Genomic DNA, 18,027 nt, shown 5'->3' with positions numbered 1-18,027 from the left:
CGTCACCCGATCTGCTCGTCCCGACGGGCCTCGCGCCTCAACGTCTTATCGATCATCGCTCCCCAGGGGCGTGAGTCGAGGGGCGCGCTAGTGCGAGGCGACCCCAATTGAGTGTCTGGGTTTGACTTTGCGCATGCCACGACTTCTTTCGCTCCGACTCCGAGGATTTAGCATCGATATCAAGGCCTTGTGGCTACAGGAAGAGTTGTCACAATCGGGAACTGGAAAGCTCAAATAGCTTGCACTTATGCCGTCCCCTAACGTCTCGATTAGCGTTTGCATTGACTAAGTAGAGATATCATGGCAGAAAGAAGGCTGTCGTCCTTGTAACGTTATGGGGCATGCATCATCCAAGTGACCGATGGCGCGATGTCCGTCTTAGACTATACCCTCTGCTCCGTGCACCAGAGCGCTCAACACGTTCTCTGTTTGCCATGTCGCGCCGCAACGCAGCGTTCAGCTTCACCCCGGCTGCGGGTTTGGTGCCGCGCGGCGACCGTGCCGGCTTGCCATGATCTGTTCTCGTATCGGCGAGGCGAACGAGATCGCTCTTCACTGATCCATTCGTGTTCTTCGTTCACAGTGTCGCCATCACGCGTCGAATCTCTTCTCAATGCGACCTGCCGTGTTCAGCACCAGCCACCGCAGGTCTCTACCACTGCTCTGCTCAGTCCGGCCGGGCTACGTGTGTGCGGGAATGATCCCTGGCTATACTTGCGCAGCGTGTACGAGCCAGTCAGCAGCACTGCTATCGGAACCATCGTCGAGCGGAACGGCGCTGGCCGGGGCCAAACTTGGTTCTCAATTCCCAACCGCGTCGCTTACTACTGCTGCATAGTCATGCTCTTATCAATGGCACAAGGTCGCACCCTCGTCGCCCCTCTCTGCTTCATTCCCATCATCATCGCTCTCCACCGACGCAGCCGCCGCACACGATGGACGCAGAGAAAACACACGACGCGGTCGACCTGTCGCACCACCTCTCCGACCTCGCCAAGGCCCGCAAGATGTCGCCGCTCAAGGGCCTGCAGAAGTACATGGGGCGAGAGCACATGATAGCGTTCGCTGGCGGTACGTACCCGCCCTCCGCGTGCGTCGACGCCCTCGCCCATCACAGCCGCACGCACGCACAGGACTCCCGAGCCCGGACTACTTCCCCTTCGCGGCCGTCGGCGGCGACGCCCTCGTCGCCGACTCGTTCGCCCTCGCGCCGCCGCCGCCGCCCTCTCCGTCTCCGTCTCCGTCGCCCCTCGCGTGGCTCTGGCGCCTCCTCGGCAGCGCGCCGCGCGCGGAGCGCACTGCGCGCATCGCCGTGCCCAAGGCCCCGCGCGCGGGCGACGGCGGGCTGAACCTCGCGACGGCGCTGCAGTACGGCCCCGCGACGGGCATGCCCGCGCTGCAGGCCTTCGTGCAGGCCTTCTCCGCGCGCGTCTTCCGCCCCGCACACGCGGGCTTCGCGACGCTCGTGCACACGGGCAACACCGACGGCTGGTCGCGCTGCGTGATGACGCTGTGTAATCCCGGGGACACGATTATCGCGGAGGAGTGGACGTATCCGTCTGCGCTGGCGAGTGCGGGCCCTGTGGGTGTGGGCGTGTTGCCTGTTGCGATGGACGGGGAGGGCATGCGTGCGGATAGTTTGAGGGAGCTGCTGGAGGGGTGGGATGTGAGCAGGGGCCGCCGCCCGCACGTCATGTACACCGTCCCCGTCGGCCAGAACCCCTGTGGCGCGGTACGTGCGCCCGCGCGCTCTCTCTCTCACTCACCCGCGCTTCCCCCACGTCCGCTCACCCCCGCCGCCCGCACAGACGATGCAGCTCGCGCGCAAGAAGCAGATCTACGACATCTGCGTGGAGTTCGGTGCGCCACATTCGATGCTTATCGCCGGCGGCGCGCGGCTGATCGCGTGGCGCAGACGTCGTCATCGTCGAGGACGACCCGTATTTCTTCCTGCAGGTCGACGAGTACGTGCCCAAGGCGGACCGCAAGGCCGCGCCTGAGGCGTCCGCGCAGGACGAGGTGTCGCACTTCATCGACAGCCTCGCGCCGAGCTACCTGCGGTGCGTCGCACACCCGCCGCGCGTCGCGGCCCGCTGCTAACCTGTGCGTTTGGGCAGGGTCGACTACCAAGGGCGCGTCATACGCCTCGACACGTTCTCCAAGGTGCGTGCTCCACGCTCCGCGCGCGCCCGTGTTGACGGTGATGCGTGCCCCGCAGACGATCGCGCCCGGCGTACGACTCGGGTGGTTCACCTGCAACCCCATGTTCGCGGAGCGCCTCGAGCGCCAGGGCGAAACGTCGACGCAGTCGCCATGCGGGCTCGGCCAGGCCCTCGTCACGAAGCTGCTCTCCACATGGAAATACGAAGGCTACATCCGCTGGCTGCGAGGTACGCCCCACACCCCGCCCCGCCCCACCGCGCGTCTTGCGCCCTCTCTGTTTTATTGCGTTTCGAGCGCGCGCTGACGAGGCGCAGGGCTGCGCATGCAGTATCAGCTCCGGCGGGACCTGTTTGTCGATCTGCTCGCGGAGGAGTTCGAGCTCGTGCAGGCGCCGGGCACGCGTGCGCAGGGCGCGTGGCACGGGCGCGCGGTGTACACCGCGTACCCCAAGGCCCCTGCGCCCGCGCGGGGGCGGGCGCTGCTGTCGTTCGGGGAGAAGGCGGGCGGCGGCGCGGTGCGTAAGCCGCTGTTTAGCTTCGTCCCGCCCGCGGCGGGGATGTTCGTGTGGGTGAAGCTGCACTTTGCCGGCCTCGCGCGGCGGCGCGGCGGCGGCGACGAGGATGACGGTGAGGAGACGACGCAGGAGATGCGGTTGTGGACTGCGCTTGCGGAGGCGGGGGTGTTGACTGCGCCCGGGTGGTTCTTTGCTGCGGACCAGGAGGACGCGCCGACGGATCCGGATGTGGAGGGACACATGCGGATGAGCTTTAGCAGTGCGGAGGTGCGTGCGCGCTTTTGTTGTTTTTCGATTTGATTTTATTCATCTAATGCGGGGTGCGTTGCTGGGGGCGTTGTGTGCAGCCGGAGGACATGAGGAAGGGCGTCGCGATTTTTGCGAAGACGTTGAAGGAGTTCTTTAGGGAGTAGGCGGGTGGGCGTCGGTGGGATTTATAGAGGTGGGGTCGTGTCGGGGTTCTTGTGCATGTACGCTTGCGATAGACAGGGTGTTTCTGTTTGCTCGAGTGCTGTGTGCCGTGTGCCGTGGAAGTATCGAGCGACTGCGCGTGCTTGCGGAAGGAGCCGAGTCCGCCCGCGCGGCAGACGCCGCCAGCGTCAGCACCGCTCGTCGTCCACCTCCACCAGCCCTGCCCTCTCCACCTCCCTCGCCACCACCGTTGTTTCTATCATACCACCGCTCGCACAACATCCACGCATGAGCACAGACGCACAGCACTACCTCGCCGTGCTCAGGGCGTCCTACGACTACGCGCCCCAGTCCGACGACGAGATCGCCATCCGCGAGGACCAGCTGCTGCTCCTCGTCGAGCGCACGGACGACGAGTGCGTGCCCGGCCTCTTCCTCTCTCTTGCACTCTGCGTCTACTCAGACTTTTGTCCTCTCGCCCGTCCTCGCTCGCTCGCTGCTCGTCGTGGGCCATATCGCACTATCGCCATCTCGGCTGGGTCGTCTGCTACGCATCGCGGCCCCGCCTGACGCCGTGCGCGCAGCTGGTGGAAGGTGCGCCCCAGGGCCGACTCGCCAGATGCCGAGGAGCAGCCCGCAGGCCTCGTCCCCTCCGCCTACGTCGACCAGGCACGTCCTCTCCCTCCCTCCCTCTCCACATCCCGCACCCCCACTAACACCTCTCCCCTCGTCGCCTCCCACCCACCACATCCGCCCATCCCGCCTCTCGTCCTCGTCCTCACCACTCCAACGCTTGCCTGCGCACGCACGCCCGGCGACAGGCCGAACCCACAGCGACCGTGAAAGCCCAATACGCCTACGACGCCGTCGCCCCGGGCGAGCTCACAGTCGCCGAAGACGACCTCCTGCACACCTTCGGCCCCGCGCAGGACGGCTGGCTGCTCGTCCAGGCCCGCGGGAAAGACGGCGCGGGCTACGTCCCCGCCAACTACGTCGAGGAGGTGCGTCGAGCTCGAGTCGGATACGCTGCGCCGGGGTAGACTTCGGACGCTGACGTAGTCTGATTCCTGGTGCTTTAGAGCACGGAAGAGGCGGAAGAGGCAGTACCCGTCGCCGCCGCACCGATACTCGCCAACATCGTCGTCCCCGATTCGGCAAGTCTCTTCTCTTCCCATCCCCACCGCACCCCCTCTCACCCCCCTCTCTTCGCATCTCCCACGTCCCACACACAGCCACCGCGCCCCGCCCGCCCAGTAAGCACCTACGCCGACCCCGCCGACCTCGTCGCCTCCTCCACAAAGGCGCGCGCCGCCGCTCCCGCCGCGTCCGACCCGATACAGACCTGGTCCGTCTCGGAGGTCGACAGGAAGGGGAAGAAGAAGAAGGGTACCCTCGGCGTCGGTAACGGCGCCGTGTTCTTTGCGAGCGAGAGCGACAAGGTGCGCCCGTTTCCTCGCCACCTGCTCCTCCCTCCCATCTTGCCCTCGCCCGTCCACATCCGCCCCCGCCCGTTCTGACACCGCTCCCTTCCCGCTCTTGTCCCCGCGCCTACGCGCGCGCCCACAGACGCCCGTGCAGAAATGGCAGATGGCAGACGTCGCCTCGGCCAAGATCGACAAGGCCAAACACATCCTGATCGAGATCGGCAGCTCCGGCGGCGGCAGCACGGCGCCCGCGAGCCTGCACTTCCACGCGGGCTCGAAGGACGCGGCAGAGGCGATCGCAGCGAAGCTCGACGCGTCGCGCGCGCTTGCCGCTGCTGCCTCCGCTGCCGCCGAGTCCGGGTCCAGCTCTGGGTCGGGCGTGGGGGACGGCGTGGGCGCGGGGCCGGGCGCGGGGAAGAAGGGCGCGTCGGTGCATTTTTCGGAGCAGGGCCCGGCGATCATACCGCCGCGCGAGGACGGGGACGAGGAGGACGGCGCCGCGGAGGACGACGAGGGCGAGGGCGAGGAGGGCGAGGAGGGCGACTCGGACCCCGACGCTGCCGGCGCGCACGCGGGCGAGGCGGCGGTGGCGCTGTACGATTTCGCGGCGCAGGGGGACGACGAGATGAGCGTCGCGGAGGGCGAGGCGCTGTGGATCGTCGAGCGGGACGGGGACGAGTGGTGGAAGTGCCGGAATGCGAAGGGGGAGGAGGGCGTCGTGCCCGCGTCGTATGTCGAGGTGCGTGGCGCGTCTGGCTGTGCGGGGCCGGCGGTGCTGATCGGGACCGTTGCGCGTGTGATTCATTGCAGCCGTCTGGGTCGGGCGCGCCGGCGCCGGCGCCTCTTGCAGTCGCTGCGGCTGAGGAGGACGAGGTGGAGGAGGCGGACGATTCGGCGGCGCAGGAGGCGGAGGCGCGGGCCAGTGCCGAGCGCGCGCAGAAGGAGCGGAAGAAGATCGAGCAGGAGCAGCGCGCCAAGGCCGCCGCCGCCGCCGCCGCTGAGGTCGACCGGAAACGCAAAGAGAGGGACGCGCGCGAGGCAGAGCAGAAGGCGAAGGAGCGCGCAGAAGCGGACGTGCGCAAGCGGGAGACGCCGTCGCCGTCGCCGTCGCCTTCGCCTCGACCGTCGTGAGTCCCGTCCGTTCTCCTGCTCCACGCGAGCCGTGTTCTGATGCCCGCGCCCACGCCCGCGTTGCGCGCCAGGTCCTCCTCCTCGTCGTCCAAGCCCCGCGCGTCCACGGACCAGTCCCCGCGCAGCTCGATCGACAAGCGCGGCCCCCCGCCATCGGAGAAGACGCGCGTGTGGCACGACCGCTCGGGCCAGTTCCGCGTCGAGGCCGCCTTCCTCGGCTTCGCGAACGGCAAGATCCGCCTGCACAAGGTCAACGGCGTCGTGATCGAGGTGCCGTCCGAGAAGATGTCCGTCGAGGACATGCGCTTCGTCGAGCGCGTCACCGGCCGCCCGCAGCCGCAGCGCCGCGCGTCGGACGACGACGACGAGCCGCTCGCGCACCGCCGCTCGTCGCTCAAGGTCCCCCCGCGCTCCGCGACCGCGCCCCCGTCCGCCGCGCCGGCGCCGAAGAAGCCGACGATCGACTGGTTCGAGTTCTTCCTCAACGCGGGGTGCGACGTCGACGACTGCACGCGCTACGCGTCCGCGTTCGAGCGCGACAAGATGGACGCGCAGATCCTGCCCGATATCACCGAGAGCACCATGCGCTCCCTCGGCCTCCGCGAGGGCGACATCATCCGCGTGCGCAAGGCCATCGCCGCCCGCGCGCCTCCGCTCCCATCCGCTGGCTCCGGCGCCGGCGCGGGCGACGCCGAGCAGCTCCGCCGTGACGAGGAGCTCGCGCGCCAGCTGCAGGTGGAGGAGTCCAAGCGCCCCGTCGCGTCCCCGCCGAAGCTCTTCACCGCCGGCCCGGGCGGCGCGCTCAAGAGCACGCGCCGCGGCCGCCCCCCGCCGAGCAAGAGCGGCCCGCTCGCGTCCGTCGAGCTCGGCGCCATCGCCACCGCCTCCGACCAGATTCAGCGCTCGTCCACCCCGCAGGTATCCAGCGCAGCGGGCTCCGCCGCGCCCTCGCCCGCCCCCGCGTCTGTGCTCGTGCCCGCGACCGCATCCGTGCAGTCGCCAGCGCCGCCCCCGCCGAGCGGGTTCGACGACGACGCGTGGACGCCGCGCCCTAGCTCGACGAAGCCCGCCGCAACGCCGACGCCGACTCCGCCTGTCCTCGAGCCCCGCGCGCCCTCGGCCCCGCCAGCTCCGCCAGCCCCGCCAGCGCCCGCCCCAGTCGCGGCGCGCGTCTCGTCCCCGCCCGCCGCAGCGCTACAGCCGCAGCCCACGAGCGGCGGGAACCTCGCCAAGACGACAGAATCCGACATCTTCGACCAGCTCGCGCGCCTCAGCCAGCTCCGCGTGCGGAGCCCGCCCGCCGTCAGCCTCGGCACCTCCGCCGGCTTCAACGCCAGCGCCAGCGCCGCGCCGTCCCCGTCGATCGTGTCCCCGCCGCCAGGGGGCTACGCGCAGGGCATGGGCATGGGCAGCTCGCCCGTTCCGCTCGGGCAGCACCTGCACGCGCAGCAGACGGGGCTGCTTCCGCCGCCGCGCGCGCCGTCAGTCGGCGGCGGCGTCGGCGCGAGCGGGCCCCGCGGGCCGTACGCGCCTGTGCCGGCGAACCAGACGCTGTTGCAGCCGCTCATCCCGACGACGACCGGCTTTGGAGGGTTCGTGCCCACGCGCGGCGCGCAGGCGTCGCCGTTCCAGCAGCAGCAGCAATCGCCGTTCCAGCAGCAGCAGCCGCTCCAGTTCCAGCAGCCGTCGTTCCTCTCGGCGCAGCCCACGGGCTTCGGCGCGCAGCCGATGCTCCCGCAGCAGACGGGCTTCCAGATGTCAGGCCCGCTGATGTCCCAGCCCACTGGGTTCGGCGGGTATGGCGGCGGTGGTGCGCCGCCGCCGCCGCCGCCTGTGCCTCCGCTGCCGTCTTTCCAGAGCAGCAACTCGTTTGGGCAGATGCAGCCTTGTGCGTGCCGTTTCTCTTTTCACTATATGGGCGTGCGTTTTTTTCTTTGGCGAGTGAGCTGACGACGTCTGCAGCGCCTACGGGCTTCAACACCGGCTTCGGCCAGCCGCCGTCGTTTAATGGTGGCGGGATGCACACTGGTCTGCCCCAGCAGCAGCAGCAGCAGCAGCAGCAGGGGAAGGACACGTCGCCCGCGAATATCTTCGCGCAGATGAAGGCCGGCACGTTCGCGAACGACGCCGCGCCGCAGTCTTCCGGTGAGCGGTCGTTCTGTGTTCTTTTCCGGTTTGGGCAGGCCGTCTCCGCGTGCGAGGCTGATATCCCTTTCACCTTCCCTTTTTTTCCCTTTTCGCTGCTCAGACAAGTACGATGCCCTTCGGCCGGCGCGTGAGTCGTGTCGCGCTGTTGCTGTGGGCCGTTCGCTGATGGTGGTTTCTTCCTCTAGCCGCGCAGCTTACCGCGCAGCCGACGGGGTGGGGCTATCCCGGCTTTCCCGGAGGGTACGGTGGATACCAATAGTAGTCTTCTTTTACGGACGTTTTACTATTTTTCGTGATACTCTCCTTTCGTTCGCTCTCACCTCGCTCGTCTTTCCTTATCCCTTTTTTTGTTTTTTGTTCCTGTCTTACTTTCTCCGTCCCCGTCCGCTCTCAATGCACGTCGTCCCGTTCCGGATCCAAAAACTAAACAGGCCGCTGGGATTTTTTTATAGACTGTGCGTCCGAAGAAGAAAGAAGGCTATAATTAAGTTGAAAAGTCATACAATGGTACCGTAGGGAACAAAAAGACAGCATGGGAGACACCCGGGGTCATGACGGCTCTATGATGCCCTGCGCGTACCCGACCCGCACGAAGTAGTCCCGCAGGCCCTCGCGGATCTCGGGCGACGTGTCGCGCGCGATCAGGTCCGCTGCGAGCGGGTAGATCGCGGGCAGGTATCGCGTGAACTGTAGCGTGCGGAGGAAAAGGAGGTCAGCGAGGCGGTCCCCAGCTAGCCAGCCCCCGACTACTCACCGCCTTGTCGTCGAAGCGACAGAACCCGCGCAGGATCTCGCCGATGACGGGCGTCCAGGCCGCGATGTTTTTCGCCTGCGTGTCCGAGCGCAGCTTGCTGTAGTCTTGCAGCACCCCGAGCCCGAGCCTGCGAGAGAGAGAGAGAGAAGAGGTGAGCACGCGCCCTGAACCGATGCATTGTGCGCGAGACGATGCACTCACGGTAAGAGTCGCTCCGCGACCTGCGGCCTCGCCGCTTGGTGCTCGGCTCGCGGGTCATAGTACATCCGTAGCAGCACGTGCACGAGCGTCGACGCGCTGCTCGACTCCTGCTTCAGCAGGTTCGGCAGGTGCTTCATGAAACCTACGGCGCACGGACGGGTTGTGAAGATGAGGAACGGGCGCCGTCAAAAACGCGAGCGGAACACTGACCGACTTTCCAGAGCCCGGTCCGCAGCTCCTTGTCCTCGTTGAACAGCCGCGCGAACTGGTAGCTATGGTCGAGGACGCCCATGAGCCGCAGTAGGTGCTCCGGCGGGATCGTGTTGTACACCTCGTCGTTCCGCAGCAGGTCGTTCGTGGTCTCGATCAGGAGCAGCTGCAGCACGCATTTGACGATGATCTGCTTGAAGATCCGGCGCCGGTCGTTCAGGTTCGTCTTGGCGTTGATCTTCTGGCTATCGTGCGTCGACGGCGACAGTGGAGCAGGGAGGATGGCCTGCCCATCCGTATCTACTTGCAAACATCAGAACCCACAGGTGAGGGCAGGATGGCCGAGCAGTGCATACCTGCCGAGTCCTGAGGCTCCGGAGACGCGTTGTGGATCTCGACGCGGAGGCTCTCGTCAAACAACTGATGGGGCGTCGTCGTCCTGAATAGCTTCACGAACGTGGTCGCCACGCGCTCCCAGCGTGCCGGGCTCAGTTTCCTGACATTGCTCTCCAGCAACTGCTGCAGGCAGGACGTGCCGATGCGCGCGAGCGTGTCGTTTTCTAACAGCCGCGATGAGCGTCGCGACGCAAGCACATCCACACGCGAAACGAACCTTGACAGATGCAGACGCAGAGCAAGTCGAGGAGGCCATCCAAGAAGCGCTCCAATATCTCAAAGTAGAACGTGTAAAGGTCTATCAGATCGCGCAGCGCCTGGATCATGGTCGTCGACAGCCAAACGCTCATGTCCTCCTGAGTGCTGAACCGCGACAGGTCTTGACTCGACTTCAACACGGCGAAGATCGGGAAGAGCAGCTCCTGGCAGACCGTGTCCCAAAAGTCGACGGGGAACGTCGCCCCGTACTTCTTCAACGTGCTAAACAGAGAGTCCAGCGCTCTGCGCGCGCGGCGCGAACATGTCAGCCACGACGGCCACAGACGACGCCGAGCGCACTCACAATCGCCGAACCTCCAGATCCTCGCCGTTCATGATCACGTCGTAAAAGCTGAACAAAACGGGGAACCAGTATTTGATCATCGGGTCATCGACGGTGGCGTTCGGCGTCCCGGATGCATTCAAGCCGCACTCGGGCGTGCTCAACATGATGGGGATCACCCCGCGCAGCATCGCGATCGCGAGCAGGCTGATCTTCTGGTACTTGCTGACCTTGCAAAAATCGGTGATGCACACCGTCAGGTCCGCGAACGAGCCGTAGCGCACGATCGCCGGGAAGTGCTCCTTGTTCAGCCGCGTGACGATCTCGAACGCGGAGCTCGTGATCCGCTCTGCGCAGACGTTCAATCGGCGACAGGAGGATCGGACGAGGGCTCGAGCACGTACCCGTCAGGACCTTGGATGCGGCCGAGAAGACGCCGAACATCGTTCGCCAGCCTGACCTCATGTTCTGCACGCGGGCCTGGATCATCTGCTGCAAGCATTGCAGCACCTGGAGCACGGATAGTTCATCCAGGAACAGAAGTATAGGCACGGGAGGATGGAGAAACACGCACCATGTCTCGGATGTCAGGGTTCGCGTTGTGGATCATGGTGTACTCGAACGGCTTGAGAAAGTCCTTTTGGAACTTGAAGTGCGGCAGCTCCTCCTTCTCCAAGAAGCGCATCGCCAGCTGCCGCAGCGCGTCCAGCGCAAAGAAGCCGACGTGCGGATTACTGTGGCAGCACACCTGCCCGCCGCCAAAGTCAGCCCCCGTCGCGCATATATCCACACACAGCCACTCGCCTGGTTAAAGTGCTCGCCAAGGATATCCCACAGGTTCGACCACTCCAATCGGATGCGGCTCATATTGTAGTACGAGATCTCGACCAGCTTCTGCAGGCTGAACAGCCGCGGGTGCTGCGACAGTCCCGAGGACTGGATCTCCTCCCACGACACGTCGCACAGGGCCTGGACAAAGTCTACGATGGCCGTCTGCGCGCAGAGGTCAGCACACGCATATAGCAGGGCCCGGCGGGCGCGACGCACCCCGGAAAGGTAATGGCTCAGCGAGAACACCATATCCGCCGCGACGGTGATGTGCGTCGACCGGCTCTCGTTCGCCAGCTCCTCGTTGGGCAGCTTCCGCGTGCGCCTAGAAACCGCAATAAGAGAAATGAATAAAAAGTCAACCAGTCGACGCGCGTCCACGCAAAGACGGTCTGAGCCCGCGCGACGTACCCTTTGCGCGCGTCCGGGACGTCGACGCCGCTGCTGATCAGCTGCATATGCTCCAGCTGGCTCACGCACGAGAGCACCTCGCGCCACGAGCCCTTGAGGTTATTGCCCTCCGTGACCGCGACGTCGAGCAGCGTCTTGATCGCCTCCATGTTCTTCGTCTTCATCTCCCCGAGGTTGTTCAGAAACGTGAACTTCCCGAGCGTCGTCACGAACGCGTTGCGCTCCAGCTCGAGGTCGAAGAAGCACACGATCCGGATCGCGTTCCGAAAACCGTCGAGGCAGAGCTCCACGACCTCCAGGTCGTCCGTCTCCTGCAGCGGGCCCGAGATCCCCGCGAGGAACGGGATCCACGCGACCTCGAACATGGGCCGGACGTGCACGAAGTGCGACGCGCTGAAGAACTGCTCGCCGCTCCGCGAGCCCTTGCGCTGGGACCGCATCATCGTCCTGAACAGTGCCTGGATAGCCGACACGTGAGCAAACCCGACCCCGCTGCCGCCATCACGACGCATATATCGAGTGGTGAGCACGCACCTCGGTCTTGTTCGCCATGCCGTTCGATTGTAGCATATACGCCTCCCTCTGCAAGTCCCGCCCGACCGTGGCGAGCGCGCTCGCCAGCCCCGCACCCGGCGCGAGCGACGCGACGAGACTCGCGTCCACCTCATCCTTCATCCTAATCTCGTTGTTCACGATATCGTCAAAGATAACGGACAGCAGCTCCTCGGGGAGGTCCGCGCCCTCGTTGATCCCGCGATTGTTCTTCACGAAGTCGGCGCGCGTCATGCGCTTCTTCACCTGCGGGTTGTGCGCGTCCGTGTTGAGCAGGATGACCGAGTACGAGAGCACGTAGGCGGTGTCTGGAACGGAAACGGAGCCGCGGCTCGTCAGACGCGCGCGGATGAGCAGCGCGCGGGACACGCACCGGCGTTCGCGAACGGCGTGTTCGCGTTGCCCTCGATATAGCGCTCGGCGAACTTGAGCATGAACCGGTCGATCTTCTGCGCCTCTCCGGGCAGGCGGAACGCCTGCAGGTAGACGCGCAGCGCGTCGACGAAGGGCATGTTCCGCAGGTCGAGCATGTCGACGAACGCGTGCATGGTCGCGATGTTCTCCTCGTCCCTGCAACCCGATGAGCAACCGCGCGCGCACAGCAAACGGAGTAAGTGAAAAACGCGCACCCTTCGCCGAGGTACTCCCCGATCATCGACTTGCTCAGCCCATCGGTCTGCAACAAGAACCGCGCGACATCCTGCGGCGCCTTACTCGGTATGAACCCCGTCTCGAGTAAAAATTGGATGCCCTAACACCCGCCCATCGGTCAGCCCTCCTAGTGCTACTGTGGTGCACTCGCGGCCGAGAGAGACACGCACCCGCTTTGGCTTAAAGTTGAACTTCTTGACGCCCTCCAACAACGTCGTCTTCTTCTGCTTCGCGCTCTCAAACCGGCCCGGGTCGTCGTGGATATCAGGCGTCGACTGCCTCGTCGCCTCCGCGCTCGGCCCCCCGATCGGGAGCCGGTCCAGCGACTGCGACGCGTCGGGCGTCAAACCCTCGGGGCGCCCGTCCTCGCCCACGCTAGCGCGCCCCGCTGCTGAGGCCAAGGCCGAGTCGGGCGCGGCGTCGCTCGCGCCCTTGCCGGCCGCGGTGCCCCACGCGACGAGCGAGCGCAGCACGGCGGCGAGGCACTCTAGGCTCTGGCGGCGGAGCTGCTGCTCCGAGTGACCGAGCGCGGACGTGTCGAGCGAGCCCGAGACGGACACGGCGGACGTCGCGAGTGAGGGCGGGATGCCGGACCCGTGCGCCTTGCTCGTGGGCGTCAGCGCGGGGCTCGCGGGGTCGCTCGGCTTCTGCTGTGCGGCGGACGGGAGCGTGTTGGTGCCGATCTTGGTGATGATGTTCATGAGGCTGCGCGCGTGGCGGTCAGGGTGTTCAGCGAGCCGCACACACAAAAAAAGACAGAAAGGAAACAGAGGAAAAGAGAGGAGGCGGGGCATGCTCACTGCTCGTAGATGTTGTCCGCGGCTTGGCTGTCGCAATCATAGTTGAGATAAATCTCGACGAGCGCCTGCGGATCGTGGCAAAGGCGTGACAGCATACCCAAGATGACGGCCTTCTGCTTCAGCGTCGACGTCTTCATTTCAAGGATCGGGAAGAAGATCTCGTGGAACAGGACCTCGATCTCTTTCTGCACACGCGGTAGGAAAACAAAAAACAGGTGGTCAGCGAAGACCGGAATCGCGACGCGCTCGCGCGCACCTTGAGCTTCGTCCGGAGGCCCGTGATCACGCGCCAGAAGATCTCGACGCTGATCTCGAACACCTGCGGGACGGGGCTGACGGCGTTCCTGCTGAGGCTGAGGCACAGGTACTGGTTCGCCATCTGCACGAACGGTGTCGCCTCGTGGGACGAGCTCGAGTGGATGAGCGACGACGGGGATACGAAGACGTCCATGTGCGCGTTGAGGATGACGAGCACCATGTGCAGGGAAAGAAGCTTGGAGCGCATCGCGTGCGATTTGAGGTCGCGCTCGCTGTGGGCGGGGCGCGCGAGCGCGGGGCTCAGTATAGGATGATATGGTGTGAGGAGAGGAGAGCGAACCTTTCCGTGTTGAGGGGCTTCATTGTGAGCTTGCACATAGACCGGAAGACAAGGAAGGCGTCCTTGAGGAAAAGGTCGTTGATCGTCATCGCGTGTGCCGGGGCAGCATAATGCGCCCGGCCTGGGGTGCTGGGGCGGAGAGTGGGCTCGCTGACGTGCGGGTCAGTCAAAAAGGAACACAAGCGGGACTGTGCGGGGGAAACCCACGCGTGAGGAGTACCCGGCCTGTCCAAGTCGTGCTGAATGCCGTTCGTCGGGGGCAGCTCGAGGACGGGCGAGTCGTCGTGGGCGGCTACCGGCGGCGAGAGAGGCAGGGGGATCTCGAGGGAGATGTCTTCTGCCGAGGGCGCTTCGTCCTGGGACGGCAGCGGCGGCGGCTCGGTGCCCGGCGTCGACGGCGCGAACGAGTCGCGCTTTGCGGACGGGGACTCTTCGGCCTTGGACGCGAGCGACGCGGTGGACTCTGCGGCGGCGGGCGGGGCGACTGTGCAGCGCGAGAAGATGTGGTGGACCATCTGGGTGAGGCCGCCCTGGGCGACGGTCTGGTTGACGGGGTCGGTGGACATGAGGAAGACATTGTAGACGGTGCGGACGGCCTTGAGGAGCGAGGACTGGTGGACGAGGATGGTGGAGGAGAGGACGAGGGCGAGGAGGGCCTTGACGACCTGGAGCGAGACCGAGTCGGCCGTGGTCTCGGTGTGACAGGTGGTGATGGTGTGGACGACGAGGTCGACGAGCGAGGGCGGGGAGAGATTGCTTTGCGATGCGCTCGAGGTGGAGTGGCGGGCGCCCGGGCCCGGGGAGGGGGGCGGGGATGGGAGGGACGCGTGTTCGGGGGGGTTGGCCTCGACGAAGAAAGAGTAGGAGATGAGTTTGGAGATGCAGTCGAGGCTGGCGACCATGAGCTTTTCGTTGCGAGTCTCGCAGGCGAGGCGGAGGGGCTCGAAGATCTCGCGGGGGCGGTCGCCGCCCATGCCTGCGCGGACCATCTCGAGAGCGATGTGGACGCTCTCCCTGAGCGGGGCGGAGCGCTTGGCCTCGCGGGAGGCGGCGATGGTGTCGAGGGCGGAGGTGATGAGCACGGTGGAGACGGAGTTGCCCTTGGAGATGGTCATGGAGCGTTTGTGGGAGGTCGGCGAGGTGACGGTGTGGAGGGACGCGGTGGACATGGACGGGGAGAACGCGGTGCGGGTGTCGATCGTGCGCGAGGACGAGGAGGCGTCGGTGGACGAGAGGCGGGAGGACGGGGGATGGTGGGCGCGGTAGTTGAGGCTGTCTCTGCGCGGGGGCGGGTCCTGGAGCGAGTTCTTGGCTGGCGGCGTCGGGGGCATCGGCGAGCTCACCGTCTCTGACAGCGACGGCCGGTTGTGGACCGTGATCACCTGGGCGTCCGGGGTTGCTTCCGTGGGCGCAGGGCCACTGGGCAGGGCGGCTTCGTCGTGCGCGGGCGCAGACGCCGTCGCCGTGTTATCCTGATGCCGTGGGCTCGCGTCGTCGTGAGCAGGGACGGCATCCACGGCGGGCTCTGGCTCTTGCTCAGCGGGGAGGTCGACGTGCTGAACGGGCGCGCGTGCAGGCGCCGAGCGAGGACCGTCTTTCGTCGCTGTTGCCTCTGCTCCTGCCTCTTCCTCCGCCTCTGCGCGTTCCTCCCCTCCAGCGTGCCCGTTGCGCTGTGTGCGGAGCGTGCTTTTGATGTCTGGGGCCGGCTCGTTGTCGGTGTCGACGGGACTCGTCACCGCGGGACCATTCGAGGGCGTGCGACTATCGTGCGGTGCGGCGACGGGGGGTGGTCGTGGTGTGTCTTGTGCGGCGAGGTCGTCGTTTGCGGCCGCCATGGACGGTGTCGGTGAGCGAGCACGGACGGGGGATGGAGCGGGCTGTGGACGACGTCGAGCAAGGAGCAACGACGCCGGCGATGGCCACGCTTAGATAATCGCATTTCTCCTTCTGCTCTCCGCTCATGGCCGCCAACGCCTCCGCCTCCTCCTCCGTCCCCTCCGCCGCCTCCGCCGCCGTCCTCAAGCCCTCTGACCCCGTCCCCGACGACGCCGTCTCCGTCGAGGGCCCAAACTTCGACAGGCAGCTCTCTCTGCAAGAATTTCTAGCTTCCTACGAGCGCATCGGCTTCCAGGCGAACCACCTTGGCAAGGCCATCCATGTCGTGAACAACATGGTGAGCACCCACACACACCCCTCTCTCCCGCGTCCATCATTCAGATTGGCACGGCACAGCGCAAATGGCGCCTCTCCGACGACCCCGTCGCCGAGGACGAGCCGGAAGAATTCCTCGACCCGCGCGTCCGCGCCGACACCCGCTGCGCCATCTTCCTCGGCTACACCTCCAACCTCGTCTCCTCCGGCCTGCGCGAGATCATCCTGCACCTCGTCAAGCACAAACACGTCGCCTGCCTCGTCACCACCGCCGGCGGCATCGAGGAGGACTTCATCAAGTGCCTCGGCCCGACCTACCTCGCCGACTTCCACCTCGACGGCGCGGACCTCCGCAAGCGCGGCATGAACCGCATCGGGAACCTCGTCGTGCCCAACGACAACTACTGCAAGTTCGAGGACTGGCTCATGCCCATCCTCGACGCCATGCTCGCCGAGCAGACCGCGTCGGGCCAGGTCTGGTCGCCCAGCGCGTTCATCCGCCGCCTGGGCAAGGAGATCGACGACGAGCGCTCGATCTACTACTGGGCGTACAAAGTGAATCCCCCGCCGCCTTCCTCGCCCTCTGCACCTCACACCCCCGAGCGAGCGCGCGATTGACGTCCGTTGTGTGTGCCAGAACGACATCCCCGTGTACTGTCCCGCGCTCACGGACGGCTCCATCGGCGACATGCTCTACTTCCACGCGTTCAAGCGCCCCGGGCTCGTGCTCGACATCGTGCACGACATCCGCGCGCTCAACGAGCAGGCCCGCCGCGCGCGCAAGGCGGGCATGATCATCCTCGGCGGCGGCGTCTGCAAGCACCAGATCGCCAACGCCATGCTCATCGTGCGTGCCCTCCCTCTATGCATACACACTCGTGCGATCACTCGCTAATTAATTACTTTCGTCATCGCTAGCGCAACGGCGCAGACTACGCCGTCTACATCGTACGTCCCCCGCCCCCCCCCCCTCTCCCACCTCGCTTACCAACCCCGCCGCGCAGAACACAGGCCAGGAATTCGACGGCTCCGACTCGGGCGCGCGCCCCGACGAGGCCGTCTCCTGGGGAAAAATCAGAGCCGGCTCCGAGTCCGTCAAGGTACGTCCCCGCCCCCGCCTCTCCCGCTCTCCCGCCTCTCCCGCGCTCCTAGTCCTGACCGTCATTACCGTCGTGCCGCCGTCTTCGCACAGGTATATGCGGACGCGACGCTCGTGTTCCCGCTGCTCGTCGCGGCGACGTTCGCGCGGGACATGCCTGCTGCTGCTGCTGATAGTTGACTGCTAAAAAAGAGGAGTGGGTAGCGCTCGGTGTATAGTGCTGACTGTATTATCGCTCCACTCTATCGACGCTTGGTTTGTATACTACTTGTTGCAGGACAGAGCCCGCCTGCTTATTTACCTGCGCCGTCGAAGCCTCAGGAACGTGTGCCGAAGCGCTCATCGCCCGCCATAATCAGTTCATCGAAGATTCTCCCTTTGTGAACAACGAACTACCAGTATCTGTACAGGCCTGTAAATACCCCCAGCAATAGCCCGCATCGCTTCGTCGGATGTGCGGGCACCTTTCGCGCCGACGCGCCTACCAAGTGCCCCAGAGAATGCACTTGGGCTCCGGCCCACTCTTCTTGAGGAAGCTGCTCGACCACCCAGCGGTCGACGTCGACCCTCAGTATGTGACGATTCTAATCCTGGCGCTCGCGATGTATATGCTGACCGCTTGGATGGTTCTCTTGACCTACTCTACTGTCCAGGGCGAAACCTTGTCCGTTCCCCACAAGCAGCTCGCGGCTGCGGGGACTCAATCAACGTGCCATGTACATTATTTACTTTTTCAGATGCCCGCTAACTTCGCTGCCCATCCCTCGATCTAGACCGCTTCTACGCGCTTCATCAACACTCGGGCCGCTTGTGAATCGCCTTGTTAGATTGTGCATTGACCTCACGCGGCTGCACAACGGATGCTCATGACCCCTTGCCGGAACAGTCTATTGCAAGGTCATTGCAAGCTTTTAGTATGTGCCCTTTAACATCGTTCGCAGAGCGTCCATACTGCCATCCCTGTGTATCTACAGCACGAAATCCCAAGATGCGTGAAAAATATTACTCTTGGGCCCACAGTGTCCTTGATCCCCCTTTCCAGAC

The 18,027-nt window shown here is 65.3% G+C and overlaps 4 protein-coding genes across 4 annotated transcripts; 3 read left to right on the top strand and 1 right to left on the bottom strand.

Moving 5' to 3' along the window:
- Nucleotides 1–884: 884 nt before the first annotated feature.
- Nucleotides 885–3,184, top strand: HETIRDRAFT_380789 (uncharacterized protein). Its single transcript, XM_009545085.1, has 8 exons — nucleotides 885–1,071; nucleotides 1,134–1,732; nucleotides 1,809–1,860; nucleotides 1,916–2,060; nucleotides 2,118–2,163; nucleotides 2,219–2,390; nucleotides 2,478–2,944; nucleotides 3,025–3,184. The coding sequence occupies exons 1-8, from the start codon at nucleotides 936–938 to the stop codon at nucleotides 3,088–3,090; spliced, it is 1,683 nt and encodes a 560-aa protein (XP_009543380.1). The 5' UTR covers nucleotides 885–935; the 3' UTR covers nucleotides 3,091–3,184.
- A 192-nt stretch (nucleotides 3,185–3,376) lies between these two features.
- HETIRDRAFT_155103 (uncharacterized protein) lies at nucleotides 3,377–8,209 on the top strand (the record flags this gene model as incomplete). Its single annotated transcript, XM_009545084.1, has 11 exons — nucleotides 3,377–3,504; nucleotides 3,673–3,761; nucleotides 3,923–4,089; nucleotides 4,168–4,246; nucleotides 4,343–4,527; nucleotides 4,655–5,284; nucleotides 5,323–5,639; nucleotides 5,715–7,531; nucleotides 7,606–7,788; nucleotides 7,892–7,918; nucleotides 7,977–8,209. 11 exons carry the CDS (start codon nucleotides 3,377–3,379, stop codon nucleotides 8,048–8,050), a joined length of 3,696 nt encoding a protein of 1,231 aa, XP_009543379.1. The 3' UTR covers nucleotides 8,051–8,209.
- A 30-nt stretch (nucleotides 8,210–8,239) lies between these two features.
- On the bottom strand, nucleotides 8,240–15,064 carry HETIRDRAFT_432775 (uncharacterized protein; the record flags this gene model as incomplete). Its single annotated transcript, XM_009545083.1, has 19 exons — nucleotides 8,240–8,478; nucleotides 8,546–8,672; nucleotides 8,747–8,888; nucleotides 8,957–9,256; nucleotides 9,313–9,516; nucleotides 9,570–9,853; nucleotides 9,915–10,242; nucleotides 10,298–10,403; nucleotides 10,468–10,641; nucleotides 10,698–10,886; nucleotides 10,941–11,046; nucleotides 11,133–11,590; nucleotides 11,667–11,992; nucleotides 12,058–12,254; nucleotides 12,314–12,435; nucleotides 12,506–13,040; nucleotides 13,136–13,320; nucleotides 13,392–13,665; nucleotides 13,734–15,064. The coding sequence occupies 19 exons, from the start codon at nucleotides 15,062–15,064 to the stop codon at nucleotides 8,341–8,343; spliced, it is 5,526 nt and encodes a 1,841-aa protein (XP_009543378.1). The 3' UTR covers nucleotides 8,240–8,340.
- A 629-nt stretch (nucleotides 15,065–15,693) lies between these two features.
- HETIRDRAFT_311840 (uncharacterized protein) lies at nucleotides 15,694–17,163 on the top strand (the record flags this gene model as incomplete). The annotated part of the gene is made up of 6 exons (XM_009545082.1): nucleotides 15,694–15,906; nucleotides 15,966–16,439; nucleotides 16,522–16,731; nucleotides 16,803–16,832; nucleotides 16,889–16,984; nucleotides 17,077–17,163. The coding sequence occupies 6 exons, from the start codon at nucleotides 15,694–15,696 to the stop codon at nucleotides 17,161–17,163; spliced, it is 1,110 nt and encodes a 369-aa protein (XP_009543377.1).
- Between the last annotated feature and the right edge of the window lie 864 nt (nucleotides 17,164–18,027).

The sequence above is a fragment of the Heterobasidion irregulare genome, assembly GCF_000320585.1.
Source record: "Heterobasidion irregulare TC 32-1 unplaced genomic scaffold scaffold_03, whole genome shotgun sequence".
Taxonomy (NCBI): Eukaryota; Fungi; Basidiomycota; class Agaricomycetes; order Russulales; family Bondarzewiaceae; genus Heterobasidion; species Heterobasidion irregulare.
The sequence above is the reverse complement of the archived record's forward strand: the minus strand, read 5'-3'. Positions and strand labels throughout refer to the sequence as shown.

Coding starts and splice junctions, on each gene's coding strand:
- HETIRDRAFT_380789 (XM_009545085.1), top strand. CDS start 936: ATGGACGCAGAGAAAACACACGACGCGGTCGACCTGTCGCACCACCTC. Junction 1,072..1,133: donor CATGATAGCGTTCGCTGGCG/GTACGTACCCGC, acceptor ACGCACGCACAG/GACTCCCGAGCCCGGACTAC. Junction 2,164..2,218: donor GCCTCGACACGTTCTCCAAG/GTGCGTGCTCCA, acceptor CGTGCCCCGCAG/ACGATCGCGCCCGGCGTACG.